The 21,524-nt window shown below is 37.6% G+C and overlaps 1 protein-coding gene across 5 annotated transcripts in view; it reads right to left on the reverse strand.

Annotated features, from left to right (window-relative positions):
* CMAH (cytidine monophospho-N-acetylneuraminic acid hydroxylase) overlaps positions 1-21,524 on the reverse strand; it is a 351,661-nt gene that overhangs the window by 154,796 nt on the left and 175,341 nt on the right. The window contains exon 1 of one of the 5 annotated variants that reach the window (XM_070244997.1): positions 9,134-10,924. The exons of 3 other annotated variants lie outside the window; for them this stretch is intronic. Coding sequence is in view for 1 of the 2 variants with exons in the window: in XM_070244983.1 (XP_070101084.1) it covers positions 9,134-9,158 (25 nt within the window). In the remaining variant the exon portion in view is untranslated. Of the gene's footprint in view, positions 1-9,133; positions 10,925-21,524 lie in introns of those variants that run through there. One more of the 5 variants, XM_070244983.1, reaches the window with a different exon arrangement.

Below are 21,524 nucleotides of genomic sequence, written 5' to 3' on the forward strand. Positions count from 1 at the left end.
AAAGTCTGAATAAAAATTTTAAAACTCAGCTCAGTTCTGGTACTATTTATCTGTTTTACTTATAAACACGAAGGGTTGTAGTTCCTTCCCCAAGCCCACAGCAACTTGTCACAACCATAAGGAGTCAGAGAGTGTTTCTGAAGTGTAGCGTTTGTCACGTTCGCCGCAGGTAATGAGTCAGATGTTTGCCTCTTTGGGTTGGAAATCATTGACGTTTTATTTCTGCAAGTATATCTCCACAGAGTGATGTAATTCTGGGTAACACATACTGTCTACATAAAAATAAATGATACATTTGCAGGTTTGACGTGCTTTTATAGATTTCCCTCAGAGGAAATTTTTCCAAATATGTTGGGTCATGTTCTTTTTCTCTGTTTTAAAACTTCTTTCTAATTTCTGCACTTGGATTGAATAATCCACAGTCTAAGATAGTCAATGACCTTAAATAGGTATGTAATTTCTGCCTACGAGTAACTGAGTTGACATATCAAAAATCTTCCATGAAAACTTAGAGTATTTTGTCTACTGTTTGCTGGATTCACTTTGTGATCATTTGCCTACTGCCTTATGATAGCTCTTTATTGATGAATAGTTTATCTCCTGCTTTGTTATTCGACACCAGGACTTTATCTGCTCTCCACCAAAGCTCGCTAAAAGCAATGACTATATTTTTATTCATCCCTGTGTCAAGTCAAGTGTGGAAAAAGTAGCTAGTACTCACTCACCTTTTGCTGAATGGACGAGCAGACGAATGACTGAAAAGGTTGTAAGCTCTTGAAGAATGTGAGCTGTCTATTCCAGTATCTTCTGCATAATGTTTCCTAGATAAATACCTGTTCTCTTGAAGGAGAATCTGAATATTCATGCAAACAGGAAAGGTGGTTGTGCCACATGGCTTCTCCACAATCAAAAATCCACAAGCAATTGTTGTTTTTTTTTCCTTTTTCTCCCCAAAGCCCCCCAGTACATAATTGTATATTCTTAGTTGTGGGTCCTTCTAGTTGTGGCATGTGGGATGCTGCCTCAGCGTGGTTTGATGAGCAGTGCCATGTCCGTGCCCAGGATTCGAACTGAGGAAACACTGGGCCGCCTGCAGTGGAGTGCGCAAACTTAACCACTCAGCCATGGGGCCAGCCCCACATAAGTAATTCTTATCTCTTAGAGATACACGCCAAAATATTTAGGAATGAAAAGACTTAATGTTTGGGATTTGCTCCAAAATAATCAGGGGGAAATGAGGGAATAAGTACAAACATAATTAAAACGGGATTAACTATGAGTTGATAAAGTTGAAGTTTAGTCCAGGTTTGAGAGTTTTCATTATAAAGTTTCATAGTGAACTTCACAGAGGATATAGTCATCTTATCTGTTTATGCATCCATTCTAGTATATTAATTTCCCTGGGGAAAGACGTACTATGTATTGATTATCTATTATATCGAACATTTATCAATCTTTCTGGCAACTTTTTAACACCCTTCATATACTTGGGAAGTTCTGTGCCATTTGAGTCTCTGCTTTCCCAGTACAGAAGCGAGAAATCCACTTTTTCCAACCTCCTTTGTGGCTGGAGTATAGGCATGAGACCTGGACTCCGTCGGTCAGAAGTACCCAGGTAAATCATCAATTCAGAAGAGTGATCTGAACGAAGGCTTGCCAGGATAAATTGTTTCTGGCAAGAGTAATGGGGAGGCATTCAGCCTGCAGAGGCAGCACTGGCTGGGAGCCTGGCAGTTGCGTCCCTTGTCCAGGCCTATGTCCAAGTGCTGAAGCAGTCAGTATTGTAATTTGGGCATTGTTCCTGGCTCCTTGACCTCCAAGCTTCATTCTCTGGGCCTCCTAGGCACTCTAATATTCTTCAACAAATTTCTTTACTGTTTACACTAACTAAAGTAGGTTTGCTTTTTAGTTTTTGCAACGAAATTCTTTGGCTGGTATATCTACCTCATACCAGATATTTGATATTTAGTATCTCATTTAAGCTGGAAACAAACCCACTGAGGTTTGTAAAGAGGGCAGGGGCAATGTTATGAAAAACCTTGTTGGCCACGCTCAGAAGTTTGAAATTTATTTTGTATACAAAGAGGAATCACAATATATCACTTTGAAAAGGAAGCGATGGGGCTACAGAGACAGTGGAGGAAAGCCTGAATTATCTCAGGACATTCTCAACCAACGTGAAGAAAACAAAAAGGAACAGGAGCTATGCCCAAGCACAATTACTCCAGAAGGCCGCCACAAAGTAAAAAGCATCCTTACTTTGACCACCAGGGGGCAGAGCTAGCTTAAGCGCCTCCTCCTCTCCCTAATGAGCAGTTTGTGTGTGTGAGCATGCCCAACCTACTTACCTAAAAGTCAACAGTCAACTCTGCTCTTTTCCATTATGGAAATACATCTATAGGCCACTGAGATAAGTCATTCCAACTACCTATGCTGATCGATGTTATCCTTTGTTTTAAACATAAATGAGCCCTTATGGTAGGTAGAATCATGGCCCCAAAGATATCTACTTTCTAATCCCTTGGAACTATGAATAAATTAGGTTATATGGCAAAGAAGAATTAAAGCTGTAGATGAAATTAAGGCTGCTAATCAGCTGACCTTAAGATAGGGAGATTATCCTAGATTGCCCAGGTGAGCCCAGTGGAATCATCAGGGTCCATAAAAGTGGAAGAGGGAGCCAGCCCTGATGGCCTAGTGGTTAAAGCTCGGCGCTCTCACTGTTTTGGCAGCCTGGGGTCGTTTTCTGGTCATAGAACCACACCACCCATCTATCAGTTGCCATGCTGTGGTGGTGGCTCACAAAGAAGAACTAGAAGGATTTACAACTGGGGTATACAACCAGGTACTGGGGCTTTGGGGAGGGGTAAAAAAAAAAGAGGAAGGTTGGCAACAGATGTTAGCTCAGGGCAAATCTTTCCTTGCAAAACAAAATGGGAAGAGGGAGGCAGAAGCAGAGGCCAGAGTGATGTGATGTGAGATGAACTCCACCTGCTATTGCTGGCTTTGATGACAGAGGAAGGGGCCATGAGCCAATGAATGTGGGCAGTCTCTAGAAGATAGAAAAAGCAGGGAACAGATTCTCCCCTAGAGCCTCTAGATAGGAAAACGGTCCTGCTGTAAGTGAGCATAAGTGAGGCCATCTTGTTATGCTATATGGCCCCAGTCCCTCCTCTATGTAACTACTCACTGCTCTGTACAGACTCTAAAAGAATTCACATGCTCTCCTGATTTATGGGCTCTGCTTCTGTGTGTACTCCCTGATAGCTTGATAAATTAAAACTTTGTTCTATGAGTTTCTCTCCGGGAACAGGCTGACCACAGGCAGGAAACACACCCACAAGGTATCCATCACAGCTGACAGAAGAATGGAAAAATGTGATGCCTGGAGCCCGTCATGCCTGGAGATCAACATCCCTGGACCCCTTCCTTACTGCCCGTTTTCCCTATATAACTGCCCCAGGATTCTGTAATCCTTGAAGGTGGGGTTTTTTTATTTTTATTTTTTATTTTTCCTTCTGCTCTGCAAAGCCCCCCCGTACATAGTTGTGTATTTTAGTTGTGGGTCCTTCTAGCTGTGGCATGTGGGATGCCGCCTCAGCATGGCCTAATGAGTGGTGCCATGCCCACACCCAGGATCCAAACCCGCGAAACCCTGGGCTGCCAAAGCAGAGCGCCCGAACCCAAGCACTAGGCCATGGGGCCAGCCCCAAAGATGGGTTTTTGAGACATTAGTCACCTGTCTTCCAATTTGCTGGCTAATCTAATTAAACTTCCTTTCTCAATCTCTGACTCGTGATTAATTGGCTCAGATCACGGCCAGCAGAGAGAGCCCATTGTTCAGTATCACTGCCAACACCTTGATTTTATTCCAGTGGGACCCACTTTGGACTTCTAACCTACAAAACTGTGAGATAGTAAATTTGTGTTGTTTTAAGCCGCTAAGTTTGTGGTAATTTGTTACAGCAACCACAGAAAGTTAATACTGCCCCCAAGGATGAAAACCATTAGCGTGGGAGAATTACCATGATAAATAAACAACTGACTGCTTGAAGAATGACTGAGAGCAGAGTTCTAATCTGTGAGATAGTTCAATATATAAAAAGTGCGATTGACTGCTGATCTCCATGTCCTAAAAAATAAAGATAAAGCTACTATGGGTCAACAAGTGTAGAGTAACAAACACAAAACCCAGTGAGGAAAAGATCTGGCATTGGCACTCAGCAAGTTGTGGGACATCGGACCTTCAGCATCTCTGAAGCAATCTCCATGAAGAAAGTGAGGTTAATATCTGCTCTGGTTAATGCAGTGTTGATGGGATTAAATAAGGTGATACAAACATCTGTAGAGTAAGTGCTACACAAACAAGTTATTTTTTAATTATTATTGCCAGCTTGTGGCTAAACCAACAGTGGGAGGACCACCTAAGCAATCATAGACATTCTGTTATGTGGAGACCATCTAAGCGACATCATCATCACATTTGATGCTGCACACTCAATAAATATTATTGAGAGGTATATAGTGTGACAGTTAAGAGCACAGGCTATAATAGATCATAATCTATAGATGATGCAGATCAAGACACACCTGAATTCTGTCTCTGTGTGCCATCAGGTGGGTTATTTAACCTCCTCATCTGCAAAATGTGAATAATGGAGTTGTTGTGAGAATTAAAATGAGATATTGTCAATAAAGCACTTGGCGTGAGGCCTAGCACACATCAGGGACTCAATTTAATGGCAGCTATCATTATTAATAACGAGCGTTTATTCATACAGGACATCTGCCACTTTTGAACACTGAAAGAATTTTTACATGTTATTTTAATTGATCAGCAAAGCCTCCCTCGGGAAGAAGCATGGCAAGTTTATGTCCATTTTTCAAATATGAAAAATAATGCACAAAAAAGGCACATGCCTTGCTATAGTAAACCAACACAAGGATTGGTTCCACCTGAAAAGATTTAGGGGGAACCATAATAGCTGGAATAGTCCAGGAATAAATTTCCTTTTGCTCACACTAATAATACTGGGAGACTAACAGGAAATGAGTAATGAACATCTTCAAAATCTTTTATTCTTAAATACCACTCAGTAGGAAGACAGTGGCATACTAGACAAGAAAAATTTGGGTAGATTTCAAAAAGCCAAACTTAGGAAGCGGAAATATTCTATTGCAGGCCATTCAAAGGAGAAAGGTCAAATGAGACAAAATCCCCTGCCAAGTGCGTTGGGTCAGAGTTTAGAGGATAAACCATAATAGGATCTACAAGAGGAGCTGGAGCCAATACAAGACAAACATGCACAAATAGTCCTCATTAGCCAAAGGAAAAGCAGAGGAGGAAAATGAATTTTAGATGTAATCAACTTGGAATAAGACACGTGGTTCCTCCCATTACCTCATGGGAAAGTTTGCAGTGAGTTATTTGGCTTTTCATCTGCTAAAAATAATAGAAGTCAAATAATGAGAAAAGGTTCACAAGAAAAGAATGAACTACATTGGAAGAGATCTGTTTTTATTTTTCAGGGTTTTACCTCTGGAATGGAAAAAGGGACCAGAACGTGATGTATGTCAGCATACTGACATGACACTGAGCATGTCATGATACCGAGCATGACCTTGATGATGCTTTCCTTCTTTTTTTTCTTTCTTGATTCCTTCCTCCTTCCTTTCTTCCCTTCCTTCCTTGTGTTCCTGTCTTTCTTTCTTCTTTCTTTCCTTGTCATCTTTCCTCCCTCCCTCTATTCTCCCTTCCTTACTTAATGAAGCAACTCAGCACTCTCATCCATTAGAACTCAGCTCAAGCCCAACCATCTTGTCTGGGAAATCTTCTCAGCACCTGGTATAGATTTCTATTATAGTCCTATCATACATCATTATTACCATTTTGTTTCATTCTGTTATAAAGTAATATATGCAAACTATATGTCCAAAAATGCTATGTCCAATGCTATGTAATAATACCCCACAATTTAAATTTTAAAAATGACCATGTTTTTAGAGAATATTTAATGTCATGAGGAAGTGTTAAGTGAAAAAGCAGAATTTAAACTAGATGCAATATATTTGTACATACATAGAAAAAAGTGAGGAAGGATACACACCAAATTGTTAATTATGAATACCTCTTCAAGAACATTTGTGGGATGGGAAGAAGCAACTTTCCTTTTTACTTCACACACTTTTATACTGGTTGAGGGTCTTTTTTTCCAACAAACATATATTGCTTTTGGACTTTAAAATCAAACTTAGAAAATAGATGAAAAAAGGTCTCAGCAAGTCAAATCTAGCAATATGTAAAAAAAGATAATACATCATGACCAATTGGAGTTTATTCTAGGAATACAAGGTTAGTTTAATATTTGAAAATCAAACAGCATAGTTCGTATTAACAGAATAAAAGAGAAAAACTATGGATTCATTTTAGCAGATGCAGAAAAAGGCATTTGACAAAATTCAACATTATTCATGATAAAATCTCAGCAAGTCAGAATTAGAAAGGACCTTCCTCAATCTGATAAAGGGCATCTGAAAAATACCAACAGTTAACATCATACTTAATGGTGAAATATTAAATGTTTTCCCCCTAAGGTAAAAAACAAGGCAAGGTTGTCTACTCTCAACACTTCTATTCAACATTATATTGGAGGCCTTAGTGCAATAAAGTAAGAAAAAGAAATAAAAAACATAAATATTGGGAAAGAACAAACAAAACTGTTTCCATTTGCAGATGATATGATCGTCAATGTAGAAAATCCTACATAATCTTTAAAACAACTACTAGAATAAGTGCATTTAGCAAAGTTGTAAGATACAAGGTCAATATATTAAAAATAATTTTTTTTCATATACTAGTAACAAACAATTTGAAATAAAAATTTTAAATTCCATTTTCAATTGCATCAAAAAATGAAATGCTCAGGAATAAACTTGAGAAAAGATATGCAAGGCCTCTAAACAGAAAAACTCCAAAACATTGCTGAGAGAAATTAAAGAAGACCTAAATAAATTGAGAAATACACCTGTTCGTCATTAGGAAGACTCAATACAGTTAAGATGTCAATTCTCCCCAAATTTGGATTCAATGCAATCCCAATCATAATCCTGGCAGGGTCTTTAATAGAAATTGACAAGCTGTTTCTAAAATGTACATGTAAATAAGAAGAACCTAAATAATTTTTGAAAAAGAAGAACAAAGAGGGCTGATCCTACTTGTCGTCATGATTCACCATAAAGTACAGTAATCAAAACAATGTGGTGCCAGCATAAAAATATATAAGTAGATAAATAGAACAGAGCTTAGAAGTAGATCCATACTTCTATGGTAAACTGATTTGCAACAACAGAAGTTCCCAAGAAGTTCAAGGGGAAAAGACAAGTCTTTCCAATAAATTGTGCTGGAACAACTGAATATCTGTGTGGAAAAAAATATAAACCTTGATCTCTACAAACACCTGCACAAAAGTTAACGTGAATAGGTCATAGGTCCGAACATAAAGGATAAAACTTTAAGGCTTCTGAAATAAAACGGAAGAATATAATTGTGGCTTGGGAGCAGGTTATGCTTTCCTGGAATGACAAAGAAAGCCATAATTATAAAAGAAAAGAAACTGATAAATTAGACTTCATCAAAACTAAAAACTCTGTTCATCAAAAGAAACTATTAAAAAATTCATATACAAACCACAAACCAGGAGAAGATATTCTCAAAACTAATGTCTGACATAGGACTGATAATTAGAACAGATAAGGAAACCCTATAACTCAATTAAAAAAGATCAAACAATCCAATTAAATAATGGGAAAAATATTTGAGCACATATTTTACAAAGGAAGATTTATGAGCGGCAAATAAACACATGAGAACATATTTAACATCATTAATCATCAGGGATCAGAGATCCGAGTCTCAGAGAAACTCTGATTTAACAAATTAAGTTCACAGTGATATACCACTACACACCCATCAGAATGGTTAAAATTAAAGACTATAACAAAAAATGGGTAAAGATACAGATCAACCACAATTCTCATACATTGCTGGTGGGCATACATTACTGGTGTGAGTGTAAAATGTATTGCCACTTTCTAAAATGCCTGACAGTTTCTTATAAAACTAAACATACGCTGACACTATAACCTAGCAATTCTACTCTTAGGTATTTATCCAAGAGAAATGAAAGCACATGTTCACAAAAAGAGAGCATACAAAAATGTTCACAGCAGCTTTATTCGTAATAGCCCTAAACAGGAAATAGCTCAGTTACCCTCAATAAGAGAATGGATAAATAGTCTACATTCATACAATAGAACTCTACTCAGCAATAAAAAGGAATGAACTGCCAATGCATGCAACAACATGGTAGGATCCAAAGATTTCACTTGTTGAGTGAAAGAAACCTTCCACAGAAGAGTACACAGTATGTGATTCCATTTACATAAAAGTTCTAGAGCAGGCTTAACTCATCTATGGGGAAAAAAGTCAGAACAAGGTTGACACTAGGAAGTGTAAGTGGGGATTAACCAAGAAGGAGCACACGAGAAATATCTGGGATGATATTAATGTTCTCTATATTCAAAGGTGTTTGTATTACACAAGTATATGTATTTATCTAAACTCACCAAATGGTGAATCTTTATTTTACTGAATGTCAATTTTGTCTTTAAAAAAAAAATCAATCTGTATCCTAGTTAATGATGCTCATGCTTAAATGCTCAGGGATGAAGCATACCATCCTCTGTAACTTACTTCAAAATGCATTTAAAGATAAGATAGATTGAGAGATGGATAAATAGATGTGTTAAGGTAAACATAATGAAACATCTATTGTAGAATCTAGATGATGAGTAAATAGGTGTTCAGTGTACAATTTTTCAACTTATCTTGATGTTTGAAATTTTTCGTAATAAAATGATGGGTAAAAAACCATTGTGCAGATTAGGAATATGGTGGAGTAAGAAGCTCCAGGCTCTCATTCCCCCCACAGAAACATCAAAAGACAACTAGAGACTGGCTAAAACAACTGTATAGAAGTGCTGGAAAATAGTCAAAGTCTACAGAAACCAAATGAATGCACAATCAAAAACAAGTCACCCTCAAAACAGAAATTTTGTGGTGTTTTTTACCTACCTTTGCTTTGTCCCCTCATGAGCATGGTGAGATCTTGGTCTGGAGAAGGCAGCAGATCAGTTCCCAATTCACTTCCTCAAACCAGAGGGAACATAGGCCTTATTTACAACTTTCTAACCTGTCGGAGTGCTGCCTGAAAGGCTAGTCTCTACTTCACCTAACTTGGGTCTCAGGCTGGGAAAAGTGACAGGAAATAGTGAGCACTGCTCATAAAAGCTACAGGGAGACTACAGATTTATAGATACCTGGGGCAGGAGATTACAGGTGGAGACATACAATGGACCATCTAAGGCCCTTAGGAGAAGATGGAGTGAAACTCTTTGGGAAATGAAGGCATTCAAAAACAGCTGTGTATACAGGAGAATCCAAAAGGCCACAGTATAGGACAGGTAAGATACATGCTCAGAAAAGACCTGAGGATACGTACTCAGAAAAGATCTGAGAAGACCTTAAGCCTTCACCTTGGGCTGATGTAAATGCTCAAAGTATGCCCAGCCAATAAGTAGAGGACTGCCACAGCACAGAGCAAGTATGCAAAGACTGAGAGAGGGGGCTGGCTTTTTAAAGTGCCCAAATTTCAACAACAAAAATCACAAGGCATATAAAGAAACAGGAAAACACAGCCCATTCAACGGAACAAAATAAACTTCCAGAAATTGTCCCTGAGGAAGCACAGACATCATACTTACTCGACAAAGACTTTAAAACATCTATTTTAGAAAGTGATGTCAGCAACATGGTAGAGTGAGCAGTTCCCTTTGTCTCTCCCCCTTTTGAACTGCAACTAAACAGACATTCAATGACCAATGGAGGAAGTGCAACAGTGCAACAGGATGCCTGAGAGACACATGCAGCTATACACCTGAGGGTGAATGGACTGCTCCCCTGGGAAGTGGCAGAGATAGGTGAGCACACTCTGCTCTCCCCCAGTGGCCACTGGTGCACACACACAAATGCTTTCCAGCCTGAGGCAGGCACCCCAAAGGTGGGAACACACACCAGGGCAACCATAGGTGGAGGCAGTGGTAACCCTTAGCCTGCATTCATGATTGCTCTCCCAGTGAGTGGGGGAGCCCCTGTGCTGGCCAAGGAGTGGTCCTAATTCAGCCTAGTGAGGAAGCCTCACCCACCAAGCAGAGTGGCCCTTTGGACCTCAAGCAGAGACTGCAGCAGGTCTACATGCTGGGGTCAACACACCCCAGGCCCGTGCAAATACTCATAGTGCTGCTGAGCCCCTAAAGGGGGAACATGTCCCAGGTGGCTGTAGGAAGAGGCAGTGGAAGCTTTGAACCTACTGGTGATCACTTTCCTGGTGAGGAGGTGGACATGATAATGTCCCTGTGGCACCAAGTAGTGGCCCAAGCTCAGTCCAGCAAGGAAGCCCTGCCCACCAAGCACAGTCCAAACAAGCACCTGAACACACCCCAGGCTGGGGCAAGTACCCATAATACCCCCACAGCTTCCAGCAGACAGAGTGGAGGCCAAAAACTCTGCTCCTACTTCTCCTGAGCAGTAACAGGTGGAATCTGTGACCTAAGAAAACCACAAATGCCCCAACAAAAGACTAGTTTGTCAAACACTATGAGAAACTGCTGCAACAATTCAGACGAGAGGGAAAATGACAATTCTCCAGAAACCAACCTTGAAGACACAAGAATTTACAACCTAAATTGGCAGAGAATTCAAAATAGCTGTCATAAGGAAACTCAACAACTTACAAGAAAACACAGAAAGACAATTCAAGGAGCTCAGCAATAAAATGAATCTCTTCACCAAAGACATTGAAAGTATAAAAAAATCAAGCAGAAACTCTGGATATGAAAGACACAATTAATGAAATAAAAAATAATCTAGAATCCTTAAGAAATGGAACTGATATTATGGAGGAAATAATTAGTGACCTAGAGGATAAAAATCTAGAACTTCTACAGGTGGAGGAGGAGACAGAACTAAGATTTTTTAAAAATTAAGGAGTTCTTCAAGAATTATCCAACTCGGGGCCGGCTCCGTGGCTGAGTGGTTAAGTTCGCGCGCTCTTCTGCAGCGGCCCAGGGTTCAGATCCTGGGTGCAGACATGGCACCGCTCGTCAGGCCACATTGAGGCAGCATCCCACATCCCACAACTAGAAGGACCTGCAACTAAGATATACAACTGTGTACGGGGGAGGGGGTGGGTTTGGGAAATAAAGCAGAAAAAAAAAAAAAGGTTGGCAAAAATTGTTAGCCCAGGTGCCAATCCTTTAAAAAAAAAAAAAAAAAGGAAGATTGGCAACAGTTGTTAGCCTAAGTGCCAATCTTTAAAAAAAAAAAAAAAGAATTATCCAAATCAATTAGGAAAAGGAAAATAAGGATTATAGGTATTCCAGAGGGAGAAGTGAGGGAGAAAGGAGTAGAGAGCTTGTTCAAAGAAATAATTGCTGAGAAATTTCCAAACCTGGGGATGGTTCCAGATTTACAAATAAATGAAGCTAATAGAATTCCTAATTTCATCAATGCTAGAAGACCTTCCCCAAGGCATATAATAGTAAAAATAGCAGAAGTAAATGACAAAGAAAAAATATTAGGATCAGCAAGACAGAAGAAAATAACCTACAAAGGAAACCCTATCTGGCTTTCAGCAGATTTCTTGGCAGAAACCTTACAGGCTAGGAGAGAATGCAATGATATATTCAAAATACTGAAAGACAAAACCTTTCAGCCAAGAATACTCTATCCAGTTACATTTTACTTCAGATATGATGGAAGAAAAAAAAGCTTTCCCAGATGAACAAAAGCTGAGGGAGTTCATCAACACTAGACTTCCCCTACAAGAAATAATTAAAGATGCCCTCACACTGGCAACAAAAAGGCAAAGATCTACAAAGCTCTGAGTAAGGAGATAAAGACAGACATAATCAGAAACCTGCAGCTCTCTACCAGAATAGGGAGGCAAAGACTCAATTACAACTTAAAATAGAAAGGGAAAGAAAGCATTGAAAGTAGTCATAAACACTTCAACTTAGTCACAAACTCACAACTTTAAAAACAGAACAATTTGTAACAGTGAATACTCGGAGGGGAGAGGAAAAGGAAGGACTTTGCCTAGGTTAAGGTGATAAGAGGCTATGAGAAAATGGACTATCTCATCTCCAATATTTTTCATACAATCCTCATGGTAACCACTAAACAAAAAATCATAGTGGAGCCACAATTCACAATAAGAGAGAAAACTGAGAAAACCTCTTCAGAAAACCAACAAAATGAAATGGCAGTCAGAAATATAAAGGAAGAGAAACAATGGAGACGTAGGACAACCAGAAAACAAGAGATAAAATGGCAGTATTAAGCCCTCATATATCAATAATCACTCTAAATGTAAATGGACTGAATTCTCCAATCAAAAGACACAGTAGCTGGACAGATTAAAAAATAAGACCTAATAATATGCTGCCTCCAGGAAATACATCTCAGCTCTAAAGACAAACATAGGCTCGGAGCAAAGTGTTGGAAGACAATACTCCAAGCTAATGGCAAACTAAAGAAAGTAGCTGTTGCCATACTTTTATCAGGCAAAACAGACTTGAACTTAAAAAAGACAATGAGAGACAAAGAGGAACAGTGTCTAATGATAAAAGTGAAATTCCACCAAGAAGATATAAAACGTATTAATATATAAGCATCTAACACAGGAGCACCAAAGTACATAATGCAATTATTAACAGACCTAAAGGGAAAAATTCACAGCAACACAATAATAGTAGGGGATCTCAACACGCCCACTTACATCAATGGACAGATCTTCCAAACAAAAAGTAAACAAGGAAATAATAGATTTAAATGCAACACTTGATCCGATGGACTTAATAGATATATAGAGAGTATTGCATCCAAAAACAGCAGAATATGCATTATTCACAAGTGCACATGGATCATTCTCAAAGATAGACCATATGTTGGGAAACAAGGCAAACCTTAATAAATTTAAGAAGACTGAAATCATCCCAACCATCTTTTCCAACCACAATGCTATGAAGCTAGAAATCAACCACAAGAAAAAAACTGGGAAAGTAAAAAATATTTGGAGACTAAAAAACAGGCTCTTGAACAACCACTGGATCAATGAAGAAATCAAAGGGGAAATTAAAAAATACCTGGAAACAAATGAACATGAAAATACAACATAATAACTCTTATGGGATGCAGCAAAAGCAGTCATAAGAGGGAAATTCATAGCAATACAGGCCCAACTCAACAAGCAAGAAAAATCTCAAATAAGTAATCTTAAAATGCACCTAACAGAGCTCAGAAAAGAAGAACAAAAAAGCCCAAAGTCAGCAGAAGGATGGAAATAATAAAAATTAGAGCAGAAATAAATGAAATAGAGGCTAAAAAAAAAAAACAGTAAAAAGGATTAATGAAACTAAGAGCTGTTTAAAATTGACAAATCCTCAGACAGACTCACCCAGAAAAAAAGAGAGAAGGCTCAAATAAATAAAAGTAGAAATGAAAGAGGAGAAATTACAACAGATACTGCAGAAATACAAGGGATTATAAGAGAATACTATGAAAAACTATATGCCCACAAATTCAATAACCTAGAAGAAATGGATGAATTCCTAGACTCATACAACCTCCCAAAACTAAAGAAGAAATAGAGAATCTGAATAGACCAATCAGAAGTATGGAGATTGAAACAGTAATCAAAAACCTCCCAAAACACAAAAGCCAAGGACCAGATAGCTTCTCTGGAGAATTCTACCAAACATTCAAAGAAGATTTAATACCTATCCTTCTCTAACTATTCCAAAAAATTGAAGAAGACAGGATGCTTCCTGACACATTCTATGAGGCCAGCATTACCCTGATACCGAAACCAGACAAGGACAACACAAAGAAGGAAAACTACAGGCCAATATCACTGATGAACTTAGATGCAAAAATCCTCAACAAAATATTAGCAAACTGAATACAGCAATATTTTAAAAGGATCGTACACCGCAATCAAATGGGATTTATTCCAGGGACTCAGGAATGATTCAACATCTGCAAATGAATCAATGTGATACACCACATTAACAAAATGAAGAGAAAGAATCACATGATCATCTCAATAGATGCAGAGAAAACATATGATAAGATCCAACAGCAATTTATGATTAAAAAAACTCTCAATAAAATGGGTATAGAAGGAAAGTATCTCAACATAATAAAGGTCATACACAACAAACCCGCAGCCAACATCATCCTTAAAGGTGAAAAACTGAAAGCTATCCTTCTGAGAACAGGAACAAGACAAGGGTGCCCACTCTCACCACTCCTATTCAACATAGTACTGGAGGTATTGACCAGAACAGTTAGGCAAGAAAAAGAAGTAGAAGGAATCCAAACTGGAAAAGAAGAAGTGAAACTTTCACTATTTGCAGATGACATGATTCTATATATAGAAAACCCTAAAGAATCCACCAGAACACTGTTAGAAATAACCAACAACTACAGCAAAGTTGCAGGGTACAAAACCAATTTTTAAAAATCAGTTGCATTTCTATATGCTAACAATGAACTAGCAGAAACAAAAATCAAGAATACAATCCCATTTACACTCACAATGAAAAGAATAAAATACCCAGGAATAAACTTAACCAAGGAGGTGAAAGACCTTTACACTGAAAACTATAAGACGTTATTGAAAGAAATTGAGGAAGATATAAAGAAATGGAAAAATAGTCTGTATTTATGGGTCAGAAGAATAACCATAGGTAAAATAACCATACTACCTAACGCAATCTACAGATTCAATGCAATCTCAATCAGAATCCCAATGACATTCTTCACAGAAATAGAATAAAGAATCCAAAATTTTACTTGGAACAAAAGACCCCAAATAGCCAAAGCAATCCTGAGAAAAATGTGCAAAGCTGGGGGCATCACAATCCCTGACTTCCAAACATAATGCAAAGCTATAATAATCAAAAGAGCACGGTACTGGCACAAAAACAGACAAACAGATCAATGGATCTGAATTGAAATCCATAAATAAAACCACACATCTATGCACAGTTAATCTTCAACAAAGGAGCCAAGAACATACAATGGAGAAAAGAAAATTCCTCAATAAATGGTGTTGGGAAAACTGGACAGCCACATGCAAAAGAATGAAAGTAGACCATTATCTTACACCACATACAAAAATTAAATCTAAATGGATTAAATATTTGAATATAAGACCTGAAACCATAGAACTCCTAGGAGGAAATATAGGCAGTACACTCTTTGACATTGGTCTTAGCAACATCTTTTCAAATACCCTGTCTACTCGGGCAAGGGAAATAAACAAAAAGTTAACAAGTGGCACTTCATCAGACTAAAAACTTCTGCAAAGCAAAGAAAACCATGAACAAAACAAAAAGACAACCCACCAATTGGGAGAAAATATTTGCAAATTATTTATCAGACAATGGATTGATCTCCAAAATATATAAAGAACTCATAAAACTCAACAACAAAAAAACAAACAACCTGATTGAAAACTGGGCAGAGGATATGAACAGACATTTTCCCAAGGAAGATATACTGATGGCCAACAGACAGATGAAATGATGTTCAACATCACTAGTTATTAGGGAAATGCAAATCAAAACTACAATGAGATATCACCTTACACTGGTCAGAATGGTTATAATTACCAAGACAAAAAAAACAACAAATGTTTGAAAGGATGTGGAGAAAAGGGAACCCTCATACACTGCTCGTGGGAATGCAAACTGGTGCAGCCACTATGGAAGACAGTATGGAGATTTCTCAAAAAATTAAAAATAGAAATACCATATGATCCAGCTATCTCACTACTGGGTATTTATCCAAAGAACTTGAAATCAATGATCCAAAGAGATTTATGCACCCCTATGTTTCACTGAAGCATTATTCACAATAGCTAAAATGCGGAAGCAACCCAAGTGCCCTTCTACAGATGAATGGAGAAAGAAGATGTGGTATTTATATACAATGGAATACTACTCAGCCATTAAAAAAAAGACAAAATCATCTCATTTACAACAACATGAGTGGACCTTGAAGGTATGATATTAAGCAAAATAAGCCAGACCAAGAAAGACAAATATGGCATGATTTCACTCATATGTGGAAGATAACAAATACGTGGATAAAGAGAATAGATTAGTGGTTCAGAGGGGAAAGGGGTTGGAGGGTGGACAAATGGGATAAAGGGGCACGTATGTTTGGTGGTGGGTAAAAATTAGACTACTGGGGGTGAGCATGATGAAGTGTATTCAGAAATTGATAAACATTAATTTACACCGGAAAAAACACAATGCTATAAACCATTCTGATCCCAAGAAAACTAGTTTAAAAAAATTTAAAAATTGAACTACCATTAAAATAAATAAATAACATTTAAAATATACTGAAAGAGCTAAAGGAAAACAAAGGAAAAAGAACTAAGGATACTACACATTCATTGCATTTTATATTACTTTCTTGGAGGAATTTTTCAAATCATTCTTCAATATTTTTTATTCAAATAAGTTCTTAAATACAGGGGAAATAACTAGACCTGTCCTACAAGAAATCCTAAATGGAGTCAGATTGAAATGAAAGGACACTAGACAGTAACTTATAGCCAGTCATATGAAAATATAAAGATCTCTAGTAAATGTAAATACATGGACAAACATAAAAACCAGTATTGCTGTAATTTTGGTTTTTAATTATACTTTTTATTTTGCACAGGATTTACAAGACAAATGTATAAAAATAATTATAAATCTATAATCACAAAGGAAATTAGAAAATACCTTGAGACAAATCAATAGCCTAATTTTACACCTTAAGGAACCAGAAAAAGAACAAACTAAACCCAAAGCTAGCAGAAGAAAGGAAATAATAAAGATTAGAGATTAATAAAATAGAGAATACACAAAAATAGAGAAAATCAACAAAACTAAAAGCTAGTTCTTTGAAAAAGATCAACAGAATTGAGGAAACTACCTAGATTAACTAAGACAAAAAGAAGACTCAAATTACTAAAGTCAGAAGTGAAAATTGGGATGTTACTACCGATTTTATAAAAATAAGAAAGATTATAGAGTATTATGAACAATTATATGCCGACAAATTGGATTAGGTAAATGAAATGGATAAATTCCTAGAAACCCATGACCTACCAAGGCTGAATCATGAAGAAATGGAAAATTCTTAATAGACCTATAACGAGTAAAGAGATTGAGTAATCAAAAACCTGCCAACAAAGACATGCCCTGGACTACACAGTTTCTGTGATGAATTCTACCAAACATTTAAAGAGAAACTAATACAAATCCTGCTCAAACTCTTCAAACAAATTGAAGAGGAGGGAACACTTCCTAATATATTCTACGACACCAGCATTATCCTGAGACCAAACCCAGCCCAAGACACTGCAAGAGACAAAAACTACAGACCAACAACCCTTGTGAATATTGACGCAAAAACTCTCAACAAAATGCTAGCAAACTGAAACCAGCAGCATATTAAAAGGAGTATACCATATGAGCAACTGGGATTTATTTCCACTATACAAGGATAGTTCAACATAGGAAAATCAATGAACATAATGTGCCACATTAACAAAATGAAAGGAAAACCCCACATGATCATTTAGTTGATACAGAAAAAGCATTTAACAAAATTAAATTTGAAAATTGAATGTAAAAACACTAATAAAATTAAGAATGGAGGGAAACTTCCTCAATATAATAAAGGCCATATATGAAAAACCCAAGTTAGAATCATACTCAATGGTAAAAGACTGAAAGCTTTTCTCCTAAGATCAAGACAAGGATGCTCACTTTGGTCACTTATGTTCAACACACCATTGGAAGTCTCAACCAGAGCAATTATGCAAGAAAAAGAAAGAAAATACATCCAAATTGCAAAGGAAGAAGTAAAAATGTCTCTGTTCACAGAGACATGATCTTTAAAAAAAAAATAGTGGCACCTGAGCTAACATCTGTTGCCAATCTTCTCTTTTTTTTCTTCTTTTTCTTCTTCCCAACGTCCCCCAGCACATGGTTGTATATTCTAGTTGCAGGTCCTTCTGGTTCTGCTATGTGGGATGCCACCTCAGCATGGCTTGATGAACGATGCTGGGTCCACACCCAGGATCCAAACCAGCAAAACCCTGGACTGCCAAAGTGAAGTACATGAACCTAACCACTTGGTCACAGGGCCAGCCTCAGAAAACATGATCCCACAAAAAAACTATTAAAGCTAATAAACATTAATAAATAGAGATAATAAATAATTCAGTAAAGTTGTAGGATATGAAATCAACACACAAAATTCAGTTATACTTCTATACACTAGTAATGAGCAATTTGAAAAGGATATTAAGAAAACATTCAATTTGCAATATCACCAAAAAGAATAAAATACTTAGGAATAAACTTAACTAAGAAGGCAAAAGATTTATACACTGAAAATTACAAAACATTGCTGAGAGAAATTAAAAACATAAACAGATGGAAAGATAACTCATGCTCATGGATTGAAAGACTTAATATTGTTAAAATGTCAATAACATCCAAAGCAATCTACACATTCAATGCAATCTCTATCAAAATCCCAACAACATATTTTCAGAAATAGAAAAACCCATCCTAAAATTCATATAGAATCTCAAAGGACCCCAAATACCAAAAATAGTCTTGAAAAAAAGAACAAAGAGGAATCACACTTCCTGATTTCAAAGCTGAAATCAGGTTTTGATTTGAAAATTAAAACAGTGTGATACTGGCATAAAACATACAGTGAGGGGTCAGCCTCATACTTAAGTTTGGCATGCTCTGCTTTGGTGGCCGAGGTTTGCAGGTTTGGATCCCGAGCACAGACCTACACCACTTGCCAGCCATACTGTGGCAGCAACCCACATACAAAATAGAAGACGATTGGCACAGATGTTAGTTCAGAGGAATCTTTCTCAAGCAAAAAGAGGAAGATTGGCAATGGATGTTAGCTTAGGGTGAATCTTCCTTAGCAAAAGAACCAAAACCACCATATATAGAGACTGCTATAGACTGAATATTTGTGTCCCTCCAAAATTCATACGTTGAAACTTATTCTCCAATGTGATGGTATTTGGAGACAGGGGCCTTTGGGAGGTGATTAGGTTGTGAGAGCAGAATCTTCATGAATGGGATTTTGGCCCTTATAAAAACGACTCCAGAAATTTCTCTCATTCCTTCCTCCATGTGGGGATGCAACATGAAGACAGCTGTCTATGAACCAGGAAGCAGGCTCTTGCCAGACACTGGATCTGCTGGCACCTTGATCTTAGACTTCCCAGCCTCCAGAACTGTGAGAAATAAATTTCTGTTATTGTAAGTCAGCTAGCCTATGGTATTCTGTTATAGCAGCCTGAATGGACTAACACATATACAAATGGAATAGAACAGAAAACCCAGAAAAAAATGCCTCACATATATGATAAAATGATTTTTGACAAGGGTGCCAAAACCATTAAATGTTGAAAGGACAGTCTTTTAAATAAATAGTGCTGAGAGAACAGAATGAAGTCGTATCCATAACTAACATCATATACAAAAATTAACTCAAAATGGATCAAAGACCTAAATTTAAGATCTAAAACTATAGAACTCTTTGAAGAAAATATAGGGGGAAAGCTTCATAACACTGGATTTGGACATGACACCAAAAGTACAGGCAACAAAAGAAAAAATTCATAAATTGAGCTACATCATCAAAATTAAAAACTTTTGTGTATCAAATGATACTATCAGCAGAGTGAAATGGCAACCCACAGAATGGGAGAAATTATTTGCAAATCATGCCTCTGATAAGCAATTAATATCTAGAATATATACAGAGCTAAATCTCAACAGCACGACTAATAACAACAATAAAACAAACAACCTAATTCAAAAATGGGCAAAGGATTTGAAAAGACATTTCTCCAAAGACGATATATGAATGGCCAATAAGAAAATAAAAAGATGTGGGGCTGGCCCCATGGCCAAGTGGTTAAGTTCACGCACTCTGCTTTGGTGGCCCAGGATTTCGCCAGTGTAAATCCTGGCCTCAGACATGGCACCACTCATCAGGCCATGCTGAGACAGCATCCCACATGCCACAACTAGAAGGACCTGCAGCTAGAAATACAAAACTATGTATCGGGGGGCGGGGGGAGGGGGTGCTTTGGGAGAAAAAGGAAAAATAAAATCTTGAAAAAAAAAAGAAAAGAAACAGAAGGTCAACATCACTAGCCATTAGGAAGATGCAAATGAGAACCACAATGAGATATAACTTCACATCCATTAGGATGGCTATTATCCAAAAAAAAAGCCCAGAAAATAACAAGTGTTGGGAAAATGTGGAGAAATTGGAACCATTGTATATTGCTAGTGGAAATGTTAAATGGTGCAGCTACTGTGGAAGACAGTATGGTGGTTCCTCAATAAATTAAACACAGAATTACCACATGATCCAGCAATTCTGCTTCTAGGTATATACCCCAAAGAATTGAAAGCGGGAACTCAAATAGCTACTTGTACACCAGTGTTCCTAGCAGTATTACTCAAAATAGCTAAAAGGCAGAAACAACCCAAGTGTCCATCAACAGATCAATGGATAAACAAAATGTGGTATATACATACAATGACATATTAGTCAGCCTTAAAAAGGAATGAAATTCTGATACACACTGAAACTTGAATTCTAAACATGGATGAACCTTGGAAATTTTATGCTAAGTAAAATAAGCCAGACACAAAAAGACAAATATTGTATGATTCTGCTTATAAGGGATTTCTAGAGGAGTCAAGTTCATAGAGAAAGATAGTAGAATAATGGTTACCAGGGGCTCAGAGATGGGGAGAATGAGGAGTTATTGTTTAAGGGGTACAGAGTTTAGTTTGAGATGGTGGAAAAGTTCTGTAGATGGATAGTGGTGATGCTCAAACAACAATGTGAATGTACTTAATGCCATTGAGATGTACACTCAAAAACTTTAAGATGATAAATTTTATGTTACATATATTTTACCACAACTTTTAAAACATGAATGGGAGAGACTTCATCATCATGGTGGCATGAGAGGATCACTTTGTCTCTCCTCTTCAATCTATAGCAAGTAAAACATTCAAAACTTAACAAAGGCTACATTACCAAACACACCAGGATGCCAGAGAGATACACACATTGGTACATATGAAGGTGGGTGGATTGGAGCACATGGAGGAGGCCACCTGTGGGAACACTGAAGGCAGTGCCCAGGATCCTACCCTCCCAGCCATGGCAGCTGAGCCAGCCATCCTCAGCCTCAGAGAACCTGGTGGTCAGTGGTAGAAACATGCAACCCTAGCCTCCCAGTTCTGGGAGCACCTGCAGCCACAGGGAGCAG

The sequence above is a fragment of the Equus caballus genome, chromosome 20, assembly GCF_041296265.1.
Source record: "Equus caballus isolate H_3958 breed thoroughbred chromosome 20, TB-T2T, whole genome shotgun sequence".
Taxonomy (NCBI): domain Eukaryota; kingdom Metazoa; phylum Chordata; class Mammalia; order Perissodactyla; family Equidae; genus Equus; species Equus caballus.